The sequence below is a fragment of the Platalea leucorodia genome (genome assembly GCF_965183815.1).
Source record: "Platalea leucorodia genome assembly, chromosome: 1".
Classification (NCBI taxonomy): Eukaryota; Metazoa; Chordata; class Aves; order Pelecaniformes; family Threskiornithidae; genus Platalea; species Platalea leucorodia.
The window spans coordinates 79171603-79187670 of record NC_138823.1 but is presented as its reverse complement, the minus strand read 5'-3'; the positions used below and the strand labels follow the sequence as shown (position 1 = coordinate 79187670).

Genomic DNA, 16068 nt, shown 5'->3' with positions numbered 1-16068 from the left:
CGCCGCGCCCTCCCATCCCGCGGGAGCCCCTGCGGACCCCGGCACCGGCGGAGCGACCGCTCGCCCGCCGCCCCTCCCTCCCTCCCGCTGCCGCTGCTGCAGCTCGCCGGGATTTGTTGTGCTTAGTTGTGCTGGCGCTGGGGCGGCCCTGCTCAGATCTGATCGCGAGGAGAAGCCTCGGGTCATGCTTTTTGGGCTGCGGTAAGGAAGGGAAAAAAAAGCAAAACCAAAAAAATAAACCAAAACCCAGACCCAAGCCCCAAGCACAGACATCTCAACCAGTTGCAACTTCTCGGCTGGCCCAGGGGGGGAGCGCGGGGGGGGGCAGGGAGTAATGCGAGATCACCCCCGCCCGGGGCAGCGCCGGCTGCGGGCTGCGCGGCGACCCGCGCATCGCCGGGGACGGGCGGCCGCCGCAGCCGCCCCGGCTGCCGCTGCTCCGCCCCCGCGGCGGGGCGCTGGGTCCGGCGGGCGGGCGCGGGGGGCGGCGGGCGAGGCGGGCGGCTGCCGCGCCGCAAACTTGGTGGGAGCGAGCGGAGCGGAGCGGAGCGCGGGCGGCTCGGCGGGGCTGCGCGGGGCGAGGCTGCGGCCATGGCGGCCTGAGGCGGCAGCGCCGCGCCGGGGAGCGGGGCACCATCATCGGCGGGGCATCGGCGCGGCGGCGGCCGCCCGCGCCCCGCAGCCCTCCGGCGCCTGCAGGTAACCCCCGTCCCGGCCCCTCTCCCCCCGCGCGGTGCTGGGGCTGGGGGCGGCGGGGCTTCGGGAGGGCCGCGGGGAGGGGGCGTCCGCCGCCGCCTCTCCCTCCCCGGGGCCGCCCTCGGGGGGGCTCCGCGGGGCTGCGCCCGTGGCCCCGCCGGGCGCCCCGGGGGGGGCGAGGAGGCCGGCCGGGGCCTCGGCCGCCGCAGCGGCAGGGTGCCGGCAGGGGGAGCTGGGAGCGAGCGGAGCGGCGCTGCCGGCGGGGACCGGTGGCGGGGAGGGCTGCCGGCGGTCGGAGCCCGTCTCGGGCATTGCCCGGCCCCACCCCCGAAAGTCCACCGAGCCTTTCCAAACGGGCGGTCGTTGTCCCCGAAGACGGTGCCGTTTGCTGGGGAAAAGAGGAAACCAGCCGTGCGGGCAGCCGTGCCGCCGACGGGGCTGAAACCCGGGCTGTTCCCCCCGGCGCTGCCGCCCGGGGGGTCGCGCCCGCGGGGGGAGTCGCTCGCCCAGGAGCCTGAGGTGCCTGGCGGCGGCTGAGCCCTGGCTGCGGGAGGGCAGCCGGTGGCTCCGAAACGCTTCGGAGGGGTTTTGTCACACTTCGGCGAGTGAAGTTTGCTCTGCCTCTTCTTCTGGTGGGAGCAGAAGAGAAGCGGCGTGAAGGGCACCGGCCGTTGTCTGAGGACCGCGGGGTTTTCAGGGGGATACCCTTGCCGCGCCGTCCGAAGTCCCAACGTACGTTTGTAGTCGCTGTTATTTAACCGGACGGGCCGCGGTCTGTGGTGTAGCCGTATTTTGGCATTTTCTGAATTGTGGGGTTTGAGTTACCGTTCCGCAACGACGCAGAAGGAAACACCTCGGTCTGTTGTATTAATCCATCTTTCTGCGAGGATTGCTTACCAGATAAACCATAGCTCTTAGGGGTTTGTCGTATCGTTCCAGATGCTAAGTGTGCACGGTAGATTGAGACGACGATCATCTGCCCGGGATTATTCCTGGGGGGCAGCAGGGGTGCGGGGAGCTGTCAGTGGGTCCCTTCCTTCAGCAGAGCGGACTATTGGCAGGAGAGGTCTGTGCATCCACATGCACACGCACCCTTGCGAAGGCGGTTAGAATACGCAAGATTGCAGCTAAGAAAAACAGCCTAAGACTAAAAACTGTTGTTAAAGTTATAGCAATAGCATTCTCCGGCAGCCCTACGGTAGTGCATTTGAAGACCATATCTTCTGAAAGCTGACTAGCCTCTCTAGTTTGAATTTTTGTGTGGAAGGCTGGTATGGTGCTAGCCCAGCTAGAGCGCTGTAAAAATAGAATTTTTCATAATGGAAATTGCACTCAAATCTTAGTTGTAGCAGTTTCAGTGTCTTCTGGTTGTTACGTGAGTAAGACTGTGACTCAGTTTAGCAAAATTTGACTTACTGAGAACTGTTGAACTTGGTGATATCATATATATAATGCGTACTCAATGAAAAGCGTATTGCTGCCTTGAAAGGCTGGTATGGCCTCATACCTATGGTACTTTGCTTAGTCTAGTGAAAGATTTTGGTAGAGTTCTGTATTTTCTGCTGTGTTCCCACCTTCCTCTCCAGCAGGTACTGATAATCTAACTTTATTACATTTACTAATGGATTCATCTCATTTTCTCATTTTAATGCTGAACAGCTGTGAGGAGTCCTGCTGAGAGCTAAGATTTTGCTCTGGAGGGTGGCAGTTTACTGTTCTGTTCGAGAGGTTGTTTTGAACTGAGTGGTGTAAACACTTGCTTTTAAGTTGTACTGTGTATTCCTTAGGATGTTGTAACACTTTTGTTTTGGTTGAGAAAGCTGAAGGCGTTAATATCAGTAGTGTCTCATTTCTTTTAATCTTTAACCAGTGCTGTTTTCTTGAAATACTTTCAGGTAGTAGGAGTGCTCGTGCACTTTGTAATGATCCGTAAACTTTGGTTTGTTGTACTAATTTCCTGTTGGGCAGAGATGCAAAGGGTGGTAACTAGGTATTGCTGCTGTTTTCAGAAGAAAGTTGTGTGTTGTTTTTTTCCTTCCCCCCCCCGGGAAACCTTCCCCTACTTAGGGAAACCACGTGGATTCTGACTTGTGTTGATGGAGTCTTATACAAATACAATGTGTTCTTATACAAATACAGGATTTTCACTGAAGGAAGTTCATTGCTTTCCAGTGAGTAAACTGTACGTTACAAGCCATAAACTGCAGAAATACAACATAAGCCTCCTGCGAACTTCAGTTTCTGTATTAGAGGTAGTGTGAAGGAATTCAGCCAAGGGAGCAGCTGAGCTCCTGGGATGAGCAGGAGCAGACCCTTTTCTGTGCTCTGGTCCGCACGGGCTGCATCACTCCGAGTGCTGGCTGTGCGTTATTTCTATGCTGTCGGACACGTAAGTGGGTAGTTGATAGTACTATCAGTTGGTAGTACTATCAGTTGGTAGTGGGTGCGTACTACCAGTACTATCGGTTGATAGTGGGGGGGGGAGGGTGTGTGTAATCCGATACTGTGTTATTTAACATAAAGCAGTATCTAGTAATTAGTTGATGTGTTGTGATGACTGACTTCTGGATAGCAATGATATATGATTTAGCTCTAGATTTAACATCTGGTTTATAAAATTTTGATATGATCTTGATGTTTGGTAATGTATGTTCTAAAGTTACTACAGCTCCTGAGATGAATTGGTATTGCTGCTGCTGCCGTAATTCTAGGAAGCAGTGCCGAGGAACTTCTCGTTTTCTGTAGCATCATTTTTTGGAGATGTTTAATGGGATTTCTTGTCAGTCCTGGGTTCTCCAAATTATTGTTAATCAGTCTGTTTCTCTTCATCATCATCCTTTTTATCCTCTTTGGCGTGCATATACGTTCCTATTTGGAAACAGTTTTAAGTTACAGACTGTATATTTGCTCTTGCCTAATGTGTTTCATAGAGATGTAACTGACTCCAAAGAATGAGGTTTTTTTTTTGTTGTTGTTGGGTTTTTTTGTCAAACACTATAAACGCTTTTCAGACTGTCCTTTTGAGAGATGTCTGTCAACTGTTGGCGGTAGGCCAGTTTTGATTTCCAGGCTGCAGCGTTGCAGCCGTGACCTGTGGAAGACAGGTGGCAGCCTGCTCTCTGCAATTCCTACCGAAACCCGGGGAGCGGCACAGCTTGAACGGCGCGCTTCGGGCACAGTTTGCTGTTAAATCTGTTGTTGTTTAAACAGCAAACTGTTTCCAAAAAAGGTTGGGGCTTTTATTTGAGTTTGCTTCGGAAATGCGTCTGATTATTTATATGCGAAATTTGCCAGGTTGCGTCTAAGTATAGCACATTTGCTTAACATTTGTCAGGAAGGTAGCAAATGTAAACCAAGTTAATGGCCCCAAAACGGCAGCCTAATTAATGTCTTGTTCTTGATTTTTTTTTTGCTAGAATGTATATTCCAAAATATAAAGCATGTAAATCTTTTGTCATTTGGTGGATTTGTTCATGCATCTAATTTGTTTCTACCCTGAGGTAATTTGACACAATCCAGTTGTCTGCTGTACAAATCAACTCTTTATCTCCATACTCATTATTTTTGTATAAATATATTTATAAAATGAATCTCTATTTGGGGACCTTTTGGGAAGAAATCGGTACTTGTGTCCCAGTGTATATTAGAAAGTCGGGCAACTTCACAAAGGAGCTGATGTTTGTCAGTGATAGCAGCAGAAAGCTGGGATTGATATGAAGTCTGCAGGTGAAATTCTTGACTTTAACTCAACTGGTAAAACTTATCTTTTCAAATGTTATCTTTTCTTTTCAAACATTTGAATGATTTGTGTTAGAAGTAGTTTAAATGCTGTGTAATATGTCAGCTGCGCTATCATTTTCAAACTTATCTCTAAGTAGCTTGGCCGTGTTATGAAATTTCTCGTGTGATAGCAAGATAATATAGATTTTCATTCCTTTTCCAAGTTTTAAAATCAGGATATAACCCTGGGCTCCAGTATACCTTAGAATTGTTGGATCTTCATTTCTGAACAAACTGGTCAACCTTTTCATGGCTTACCAACCCCAGTAATGAAAATTACTGTTTCACTTGGAGAATGTGGATTGAGTAACTCTGAATCTTTGGCTTATAATTTGCTAATTTTTTTGTCTGCTCACTAGATGAACAGCAACATGCAAACACTTAGCAGTATTTATTTGGTTTAGGAGAAGCTTACAGAAATTCTAACTTTCAGAATGCTGAAATGCAGCCTGTTGCTGTCCTCTCTCTCTGTAATGCTGGGATGCTTTCTTAGGCTTTACTAAATACATGTGATGAATGAATTAGAGCATCTGATGGGTGCAGGATTGGTTTATAATGTGAATTGGATGGCTTGAGGAGATGGGCCATACTGCAAATTGTGAGATTTTGCCACCTTCTTTTCCCTACCCCTTCTCTCAATTTCAAAATTGAGCTGCTTTCTCTGCTGCTGCCTTCCTTCTCTGAATTGCTGGTCTAAGTGGAAACCCAGGACGCTATTGAAATGTGCTTTCTGGTTAGACTTAGGTTTAACTGAGAATCAAGAATGCTTAATGTAAAGTTAACTATAAGGCCTCTGTAGCTAGAGAGGGAGTATTTTAATAATTTTGGGCCCTGTTCTTCTGACTCACAGTAAGATTGTTGCTGTATCACTAATTTCTATTGCTGGTGAACTCTACAAAGGTATGCGAAAGAATATTTGTGTTGTTGGTTTAAAAACATTGTTCTGCACTGTATTTTCTCCAGCATAAAGTAACTTCAGAAATTCTTGCTGCCTTTTTTTTTCTTTTTGTGTGTGTGTTTTATCATAATCTGGATCATTTCAGTGACCTGGTTTCAATGGAAGCCGGCTAACATTTGCATGGGCAAAACCCCCCGGTTATGAAGCGTACCCTGGGAGCACTGCTGAAATGGCTTTGGAATGGGAGAAGACGTATAGGATAAAGCCCTTTCTGTCGACCTTGTCTGATAGAAGTGAAATTGCTGACTACTTGAGGAAAACTCCTGGCCTTGCCAGTTACAGGAGGATAGGTCATGTGTATTGCCTTGTGTGTCTCAAAGTCTGGCAAAGTTTTAGGATTTCTTTACTGAATCAGAGTCAAAGTTGGAGGCTGTGAAAAGGGGTCGTCCACAGTCATTGGGCTGGTATGTTGCTTAATCTGAGTTCAGTTGTTGATGGCATCTTCTGTTATGTCTTGTTTGCTTTCTTATTCTGAACTTGCAGTAGGGTTATATGGTTGTTTTATTAGATTTTATCATCAAAACCTGTGTGTGTGTGGTGTATCCTAATTTTTTTCTAGTTTCTCTTGCTTCAGTGCATGCTTTTCCTTGTTACTTTTTAAACCTAGGCAATGATATTGAAATACTTAGTAAGAATGTCTAGGAGAGGGTAAGTGCACAAAATTGCTACTAGCGTCTAACGTTATATTACCCAGTACTGCAACATGGGACTCATAGTTTAGCCAATAGATGGGATTTCAGCTTTGGAAGGGAATAGAGAGAACTATTTCCTGATAGTGCTTTTCAAGGCACATCAGCCTGGGGTGGGCGAAGAGTCTAATGACTCTTATGAGCCATATGAACTAGCGGCAATGCTGAAGCAGCTACAGACGATGTTGGTAGTGTTGTTGTCTCTTGCACCTGTTTCTGACATGCAAATCCATATTCTGACTCTCACTTGATAAAATACTTGAAAAAAACCCCAACCAACCAACCAGAAAACCATCTTAATTCCTGTCCTCTAATAAAAGCTTCTCTTTGTGACCTGAAAACCACTGTATGCTGTGTTCCCTGAAAGCAGGCAGATATAGGTGGAGGATGCTGTGCCAGTCAGTGAGTGTTGTTGTACTTTGTTGTCCTCCTTGGCAATTCTGGGTTCTTTTGTCAGTCAGTTGTCTACTGGGTCTTTTTAGTTGTGCTGATGTAACTCTTCATGTGGAGCCATACTGTAAACAGTATTAGAGAACTGATTCTCTTAAAAGCACTTTTTGTCTTTGAAGTACCCATGGCCACTGATCCCAGTAAGGCCCCATAGCCACTCGTCACTCAGCATTACTGCAGGTGTGCAATAAGTATTATCAGGTGAAGAAGGAGGAGAGAGGAGGATTGTGTGTGCAGATAAAAATTCTGATCAGTCCCTCAAATAACAATGAAATTCAGGACTGGCAGAAGAGCTTTGGTTGATTTTACCTCAGTGGTTTAAAGTGTATTCATACAGCTTTTTGTTCTGTTAGTTTTATAAGAGGCAACAGGCTCTCTTGTGGAGGTTGCAAATGGACTGAGGCACAGACGTATGCCCATCTTCACCAGCAGTCTAAACTCATCTGCTGAGGACTGAGGTGCCTGAGAGGCAACGCCTCATTGCATTGCCCTTGAGCGTGTCAGGAAGTGGCGAAATTCAGGGTAATAACCTGTTAAAAACGGGAGTTCAGTCTTCCAGAGCCTGTCTGTCAGACCTTACTCTATTGAAAAATGATAATGGGTTCTGATATATGCTGTTGGAATTGATAGTATAAACCGACATAACTGTTTTACATTGATTTGCCAGAAGCATGAGTTCATGTGTACAGATCTAGAGACGTGCGAGAGATGAAGAAGTTGGTGTTTGTGGGAGAAAAGCTTCTGTTGATGAACATGGGTATGAGTCCTAAAATGCTGTTACCCTGGGCCCTGGAGACTTGTACAAGTGATGTAATTCTGTCATAAAACTTGGTCAGAGTCTACAGGCTCACCTGAATTGTCCAAGAGAATTGCAAGATTTTCTGATTTATCTTCTAGTGCTTTCCTGAGTGCATAGTGGTAGACTCCTTACCTGAAGCATTAGATAAATCTTTAATATTGAAGATAAACCAGTGCAGCTTGGGCATCATCCTTTAACTGCTGGTGACCAAAAAAAAAAGTGTAACTAGCAACAACGGCAAAAAGAGAGGTCCGGGCTCTACATCTGAATCACTGTTCTTTTTGCTGTTGTTGTCTGTTGTTTTGAATTAAATTAATGGTCTGGGTGGAGGGACTTGTTTTCTTCCTTCAGTATCCTTTCTATAAGTAGAGTTTGCAACTAGCTTTTATTAGAAAATTCCATTTTTGCTCACTTATCTATAACTGGCGGGGAAAAATGTTTTACAAATTTATTTAATCTGAAGGCCAACAAGATCAGTATCAGGGTTTGAAGCAAAATAGTCTTGAACTAGAGGTAAACAGTTAATCCTGATATGTACCTTGAGTCTTTACATTTGTTTCTCAAACCCGTAATCATAAAATGCTCTTAAAATAATTTGAGCAAATGTGTTATTTTCCTTGTGAGTACCCATATGAATGCATTGCCTGCAATGGGCTATCTGCCTCTTGGGAAAACACACATTAGTCTTTTTATAGGATGCCTGTTGACAAAGGTTGTCCTTCAACTTCAGTTGTAGATACGCTGTGTTGTAATTGTGTTTTTTTTTTTCCAGAAGGCTAAAAAAGAACTAGTTTGTTGCAGAGGCATATCACTAATATTTTAGTAAGAGGAAATACAAGAATTGCATAACTGCAAATATAGGGAGCTCTATTTGTTTGCGAGGAACAACTCATGTGCTTAACTTATCTTTTTGATCTACTAGGAATTGTTTGTAGAAATCAGGCCTGGTTTATAATTGTGTGTATTTGTTAATTTTGTAGATTTAGCATTCCCCATAAAAAAGTCCTTTTTTTCCTGCTACTCTGATCAGCCTAGACCTTTTTTTAAGCTTCAAATTGCTGACAATGCCAACACTGAAAATTTTGAAAATGGCATTTGAAATGAGCAGAGCAGTTAACACCACACTTGTTCCCAGCTCTCTGCACATGCTGGCACCTTCAAAGATTTATCTGTAGCCATAAGTCAGGTCTAGAGAACTCAATTACAGATGAAATCTGAGGATCTAGAGACTTCTGTTTTTAACCGGCAGATTTGGTTCACTAATTGCCAAGCCAGGTGCTTGTCTCCCCTTGCCACTTCTGCATTGTGGGAAGTGTTGTTCTATGGCACGTTTGAGTCCCTTCTTTCCTTCTTGCATCTTTGGTGACTAAAACTTTCTAAGCCTTATAAAAAATTATGCATAAGTGTTGAATGTTCTTGCTTCCACATAAAATGTTACTTTCCACAAATCAGTCTCTGTATGAAGAACTGTGTTTCTGTTAATATCTATAGATGGTAGCTGGGATGATGGATTTTAGGAAAAACTGTCTGCCTGTTCCTGAATATCATTCATGCTGTCTTTTAGGTACTTCTAATGCCACCCTGTGTCCCAAAACATTAAGAAGAGGAAAAAAAAAAAAAACCCTTTGACTTCATGATAGCATCTGGGTTGACTTCCATCATTGTATAAGTAGTCCTGCAAGCATTAGGCTTATGTGAACTGGAGTGCTTATGAGAGCCTTACTTTTGTGACTGAGTCATAAAGATTTGAGTTAACAAGACTTAGTATTATATTGTTCAGGTTTATGTGTCATACTGTGACTGAAAAGAGTTTGGAATTGCTCCTGTAGGCAGCTAACCAGGGAGGAAGCGATGAGCAGACCTAACTGATAATCTCTTCAGCCTTAGCAATGGCAGCTGATATATAAACTATTAGTATCTTCTTCTGAAATGTTGTTTCATTTAGCTTCTTTTTGCAGCAGAGTTCCCAAGATATTCTCACCATTTTAACAGCATTTGGGCTGGTAACTGTACTTCTTATCCGTTGGTCCTGGGAGCTCATCCCCAGGGAAAGCTGATGTATCAATTTTCCATTATCAGTTTTTCTGGTGGTAGACCTGGCTATTCAAAAATGAATGGAAATATAGCATCCTTGCCCCAAGGCGTCTACAGACAGAATCTCCTTTCACACAGGGAAGTCCATTCTTGTTTGTCTGGTATGATCGCTCCTAGTGCATTCCACTATAGGTCAGCATGTCAAGTGAAGGATGCGAATCACTGTGCAGAACCATCAAAACAGTGAGATTTCTGGTGTCTTATGCAGTGTGGCATGAAGCAAGATGGAGACACTAGCTAACTGCCTTCCTCTAGTGTTTCTGTTGACTAGAAGTTGCCCGTATCCCGCAGGTGATGTGTTCGGTTTGCTCAAGGTTCTGAAAGATCAAAGAAAGATCACGTGTAATGCGTCTGTATAGTAAAACTAGAGTGTTGATAGATACTTTAGTAATGTGTGACAAATGTCTTAAAATTAGATGTAGGCTATGATAGGCAAAAGTAATTTGAGCAATAACTTCTGTGTAGGAATTGTTGGGTGGGGCTCAGTGACCAAAATTATTCCAGTTAGATGAGTGGATCATAGTAATGCTCCCTCTTGACAGTGAAACCTATGTATAATTTAAAAGGTTTATATTAATTATAAAAATGTATTTGTGACACTTGTAATTTCTTAAAGAACTGTTTGCAAATAGCATTTATAAATGTTTTGTCGTTTACTGTATGCATGGTCAAAATTAACCTTACCTTCCAGTTTCTATATATATATATATATATATATAGGGGTGCATGCATGGGTGTGTGTATGCTTTTTTTTGTTTCCGTACATACACACACGTGCATTCACACACACATTTTTACACTCTATTCCAGTTTGTCAAACAGTGGTACTGGCTAGATCATGTGCTCCCTTTGTTTGTTTACTCAAAATGCTGCTGTAGCATCCCAGACAAACATAACAGTGGAAGGACAGAGAGGCGTTTCTGCTGGGAAGACCTTATCAGCTTCATTCCAGTGGTTAGTGCACAAGACCATGCCAAAAGACAAACTGAATTGAAATAGAGATCAGGGCACTGTTCTGATAGTTGATAGTTTTATTTTGAGCTATGAAGAGCTCATCTCTTTGAAGAGCAAATAAATGTTGGCATCAAATATTGATTATGTGTAATATCTAAAATTCATAAACTTAACTTTCTTCTGGCAAGCTGGACTTCAGGGAAGAATGGAGCAACCGTTGCTTGAGAGTGGAAAAAAATGAATAAAAGAAATGTAATTTAAATTAATCTTTCACGATGGCTATAGTGGGATCTTTTAAAGGCAGAGGTCATGATGTGATTTGACTGGATTCAGAAGATACAATTGAATCAGTAGAATTTCGGTAAATTATGAAGTTACGTTAATTTAGATGGACCAGAAACATGGACAAGCTAATTGGACTACAGTGATAAGAATGTACATGGAAATTTGAGGTTTTAATATATTTTTCTTTTCTGAAAGCGTATTAACACTTTGTAAGTGTAAGTGTTTCTCCATAGTTTGCCTCTGATTTGGTGGTATATATTGCCATGCACTCTTGCTGCAGGCTATGATTAAGTCCTTGCATTGTGTAAGATTTAAGTAGAGTTGTTATGTTTTAATTTCTAAATCCTTCAAGTTATTTCCCCTTCTGTTCCCTCAAACTGCAGCTGTAGTTCCAAAAGTGGGATCAATAGGTCCTAATATGTTATTTGAGATAACGTACAATAGTATCTTGCTTTTGTAGGGTTCTCAATTAAAGGTTAGGTTGCTTAACACTAATGAAGGGGGGTGGAATATTGAGGGTTGACATTAGCACTGCTTCATGGTCCAAACAAATTTGGAAATAAATGTTCTACAGGGTTTGTTATCTACCTTTTAGTATAGCAATGCTAATAAAATGAGCTCTTACGCTCTGTTGATTTTCTTTTTGCTCTGTGTACATTTTAAGGCAAAAAAATCAGAATATCCCTTGCTTTATTGTTTAGGAATTTGACTTAATTCTGCTAGATTTTCATGTGCAGGACAATGCCTAAGGTGGGACAGGTGCAGGTCCTGCATTCTGCTAATAGGTTATATACGTGTAAATGTATTAATGAACAAATGATTTTCTAGATATTCAAGTGATGCTTTTGTGCATATAAATAAAAAGGTGCGAATGGCAGTGCTGGTGTAGTTTGCTGATCCCTCTCTGACTAATCCATTAAGGATGAGAGCCTGTTGTGAATTTTGTATCTAGGTGGAATTACTCTTTTCTGCTTCTGCTCTATTATAAGTCAGCCAAGATGGTGTCCCAGCAGGTCAAATTGTTTCTGTGAGCAAGCCATGTGCAAACTTAGCCTTCAGTTAGCCGTCGGAAGGTGTGCCGAGTGTCGTGCTACCTCTGTCACATCTAAGACACGCAGGTCACCTTTCCTGCATTCCCATAGCCCAGGCTGAGTGTATTGCAGTTACTGGACTCTGGGCAAGCGGGGGTGCTTGGGCTGGCAGGAGCCTGCTGGCACCCATGCGGCTGTCTGGTTTTTTTCCTGCTGCTTGTGTGTCCTGCAGCTCAGAGAAGGGCAGCTGCTGTTGGGTGGGTGGTTTTATTTTTTTTTTTCTTTAATGCCTCATTGAAGGAGTAAAGATGACGAGGTAGGTAGCGGGCAAGAGGGGAGAAACCACTGGTAGAAATAAGAGGTGGGAGAGGATGTTTTGGGTGAGTGGGAATGGAAAGCTTCAGAGGAAACCAGAGCCCATGTGTCATAAAACAATGTGGTGGGAGCTTGTAGACTGGATATGGGCAATTGCAAAATTGTGAAAACCTTTCTTCCTTCTCTCTGCCACTACACACCTGGCACCCCACTGGGGCTCACAGCGTTACCCTCTGTGGCTCGCCTTGGCTGTTCACAGGATCTGACTCCTTTTGGACTAGATCAAGAAACAAGGTTCCAGCTAACCGTATCCACTGCTGCTGCGATACTTTTCTTAAGTACTTAAAGGTGTACAATTAGCTAATGAAATGCTTAACATAGAGTTTCTCACACATAAACCTGCATGAAACTTGATGGCTGTGTTAATGTAAATAATTGTCAGGCAGAAGGAGTTGCTATATAGTATGAATTACAGAAACTGAATCTCAAGTTGGAGAACTGGGTCAGGATAATTGGAGTAGTGTCACCAGCTCTGAGGGTGGACACTGTTTTCATTTGCGTGTTGAAGGTCTGTGGACCTACAGGGCACTCAGCTGCTCTCCAGGTACGAACTTTCCATGTAGCTTGTTCATTATTTTGCTTTGTGTTTCTTCTGTGAATTATGATGTGCTTCGCCGTAGAACTCTACTATGGATGATATGATACCATGGACATGTTATGGAGATAAACAAGTTAATTTTTCAAACTTATAAGTGCACACTGAGTACGTGCTTTAATTTATGAGATGGCTTTGCTTCTCTCTTTTGCGTTGCAGAAGTAAGTGTGAAATGGCAACAACCTTGTTTTAACCCTTGGAGAGAGATCTTTGGTTCAGTGTGGTTCCTTGATAACCCAGAGCCAGGCTCTTTACTCTCCACCTTTTATTCTGTTTGTTTGTGTTTGTTTTTTTTTTTAAAGGGAGGAAAAAAAAAAAGCAGTGTTTTTTACTGAAGCAGTCAAAAAGCTAGTAGTCGTCTCACTTGTCTGAGAACTTATGATCAGCAGAAGACCTATGAAGCATTACAGTTCAGTTTGGTGTGGGAGCACAGTTCAAGTAGGTTGGAGTAGCATGGTGGATTTCTGCCCGAGTTCCGTTAATTATGGTGAATATGGAACACAAAATTTTGCTTAAATTATCTGTAATACAAAGTGTACTTGGAGATAATAGTAAGAATTTCAATATAACCTCTTTATTCCACTGTCAGCACATCCAGACCTTTTTCCCCTGTGTCTTTAAATATCTTCTTGAAAATCTTTCAAAGGTAGTTTTATTAACTTAACATAGTGCAGATGTCGCTAGCTGTGAGGAGTAAGTCACAATGACTTGTAGTGTTGTGTCAAAAATATCATTAAGAGGCTTAGAACAAAGGGAGCAATTAATGAATAGTCTTCACTATGAACAAATGTCAGAGACTCCTCCAGGGCTAAGCTGCTTCTGTGCCATATTCATTAATTGCTCTTTTGAACAAAGTTGGTGTTGATGACTGGGTTTAATCAAGCATACCTGAGAAAAGCCACAAAACCAGATCAGAAGTATTAGAATGAAAAATTTGCATTTAATTTAATAAATAAAGACTTTTTCCTTCTCAGGGGGGTTTTATGCTTCATGTAGCTGGTTCTGGCTGACATTTTCCCCTAACTATTGGGATTGTGTTCATTGGAGATTTTGGCAGAAGATACGTCTTATTGTTTGCTTCAGGATGCATGTGAACTACCATGCTCACATTTAAATCTCTATGATTAAAAATGTATTAAAATCTGTCATAACGGAAGACGGCTCTCAGAACAGTCTCAGTTTACCTGCTGAAATATGACAGGTAAGGGAAGAAGTGCATGTGAGTAGAAAGGTAGAAATCTTAAACCCTAAGTGCTAAAGCTCATTCCAAACTTGCTGACCCTGTACCTTGGTTAGAAATATCTCCTTGGGAAAACTAGACAGCAGCTCTGTAGTATAATCTCTTATGTAAAACTCGATTGTCCATTGTACTTCGTGACTTACAGGTCTAAATTGAAACTTGATGAATGGTGGTCCCCAACATCCATGTTGTTATGTGGAATATATTAATACATTTATCACCATGTTTGTTACATTTTTGATTCTATTTTGCCACTCAATAAGATGGAGGCAGGTGTGGTCAGTATACTATAGATGCCTGGAAGAGTCTACCTAGAAGGTGAAGGCTATTTCTACATGGTTTTCTGTGCATTGAACTGAAAGTTGCAATAATATATGTAAAATATTGTTATTTTGGTGATGAGAAAGGCTTTGAGGGAGGAGGGAAGACTTATACACACCACAGCTGACCTCTTCTAATTATACTGTTTACAGGTATTTATTTTGGTTTTATTCATAAGTTCTATTGTGCAAAGTCAGTTGGAATATGAAGAAGAGTTTTGCAAAATAACTTTGTAGTAGTTGCAGTTTTGAGCCAAGGGGTAACTGGAAGCTTTAATAGCCTTACACTACCACTTTAGAAATGGAGATGTGCTGCTGGATGGACATGTCAGAACTTAGTAAAAATAGCATATCCTATAGTGGGCATGCATCCAGAAATCTAAAATTGGCTTCGTATCCTGGATATGGTACTGCAGGTGGTCACAAACACTAAATAGTATTCAGCACCGTCTGTTGTTCAAGCAGGTCTTAACATATTTCTTTTAAACATTTTATGGTTTAATGCAAGACTGACTTACTGTTATTACTGTTGTTCTTTATATGGCATCAAAATGTGCAATGTGTTTCATAGGTATTAAAACAAAGTCTTGGCCAGAGACGTTTAACATGGTCCTGTATGAATGGAAGTCGGTAGTACAATTCCAGCTGACTTCAGCTGGGAGTATAAGTAGATCCTGACTTATTTCTGATAATACATATAAACACAAAGTCAGCTGGTGGGATTGAGAGTGATTTATTTCACATTATACTATTTTAGTTGTAGCATTTCAACAGAGTTTGACCAAATAAGCTTGAGGAAAAGTGCTATCCCCTGTATTAGAGGAATGTAAAGCTTGAGGAAAAACAGAACTCGGGTATTATGGTTTGATTAATTGCTTGAATGTTTATGCAATTTACAGTAGGTTCTGATTAGTTGTATGGGGAAAGTCTGTACTGACTTTTTTTTTCTATGGTCCTGCCCTCTTCTGCCCTGTTCTGGAAAAATAGAGGGATATAGGCTTTTTAAGGAATATGGGCAGGAAGCTTCTTTAAACCCCATTGGAATGACCTGTAGAAATAAGATCGGAATTTCTTATGACTTATTTATTAAGTATAGGTGTTAGTTCTTGTGTTTGTTTTCAGAGAGGGGTAACAAGAGTATGTGTTTTGCTTGCTCGCTCGCTCCCAATATATACATCTCTGTGTGTGTGGAGAGGGATGTGGGAGAGACAACACAACTGTGTGTATATATATTCTCTTAGAGGACAAACATCTAGGAAAAAATGAATGCTTCCTTTATTTGTTGTATTTTAACTATGTATGTCCATAATTTTTTTTTAATTCAAACAGAGTATATTAATACATTTTTTTGAGATTATCACTAAAAAGACTGGCTTCTGGCTTTTAAAAACATGATTTTTAAGTAAGGTGAGAGACTTCTGTTCCATGTTTTCAGATTTGTCTGCAGATCTTTATTGCTTTGCTCACACATTTTTTAAAGCATAGATTCTTATAATTCTTTGCAAATATTGAATAGTTGTGAGTGTTTTAATAGCTTCTTGTGGGATAAAAAAAATTTCTTCATCCTTAATTTAAATGATGTTGAATATTTTCACTTAGTAGAACTTCTAAGAGTTTAGGTAATGCTGGGATGAAGAGGTTGAATTTTTAGATGTCACATTCACTGCTACAGTAAAGAGAAAGCTATTCACATGTACTGAAGTGGTAATACAACCGGTACAGTGGGTAAGGCAGAAGCGTAATTTGTCCAAAGATTCATGGCAGAGGCTTTTTCTGTTTATTTGCCATAGCAGGTTAGTGGC

The 16068-nt window shown here is 42.4% G+C and overlaps 1 protein-coding gene across 1 annotated transcript in view; it reads left to right on the top strand.

The window, feature by feature from the left end:
- Positions 1 to 334: 334 nt before the first annotated feature.
- Positions 335 to 16068, top strand: part of SEMA5A (semaphorin 5A) — a gene marked incomplete at its 5' end in the record, with an annotated part of 346806 nt that continues 331072 nt past the window's right edge. The window contains 3 exon segments of the mRNA XM_082303954.1: positions 335 to 550; positions 552 to 635; positions 637 to 699. Coding sequence (XP_082160080.1) covers positions 335 to 550; positions 552 to 635; positions 637 to 699 — 363 coding nt within the window.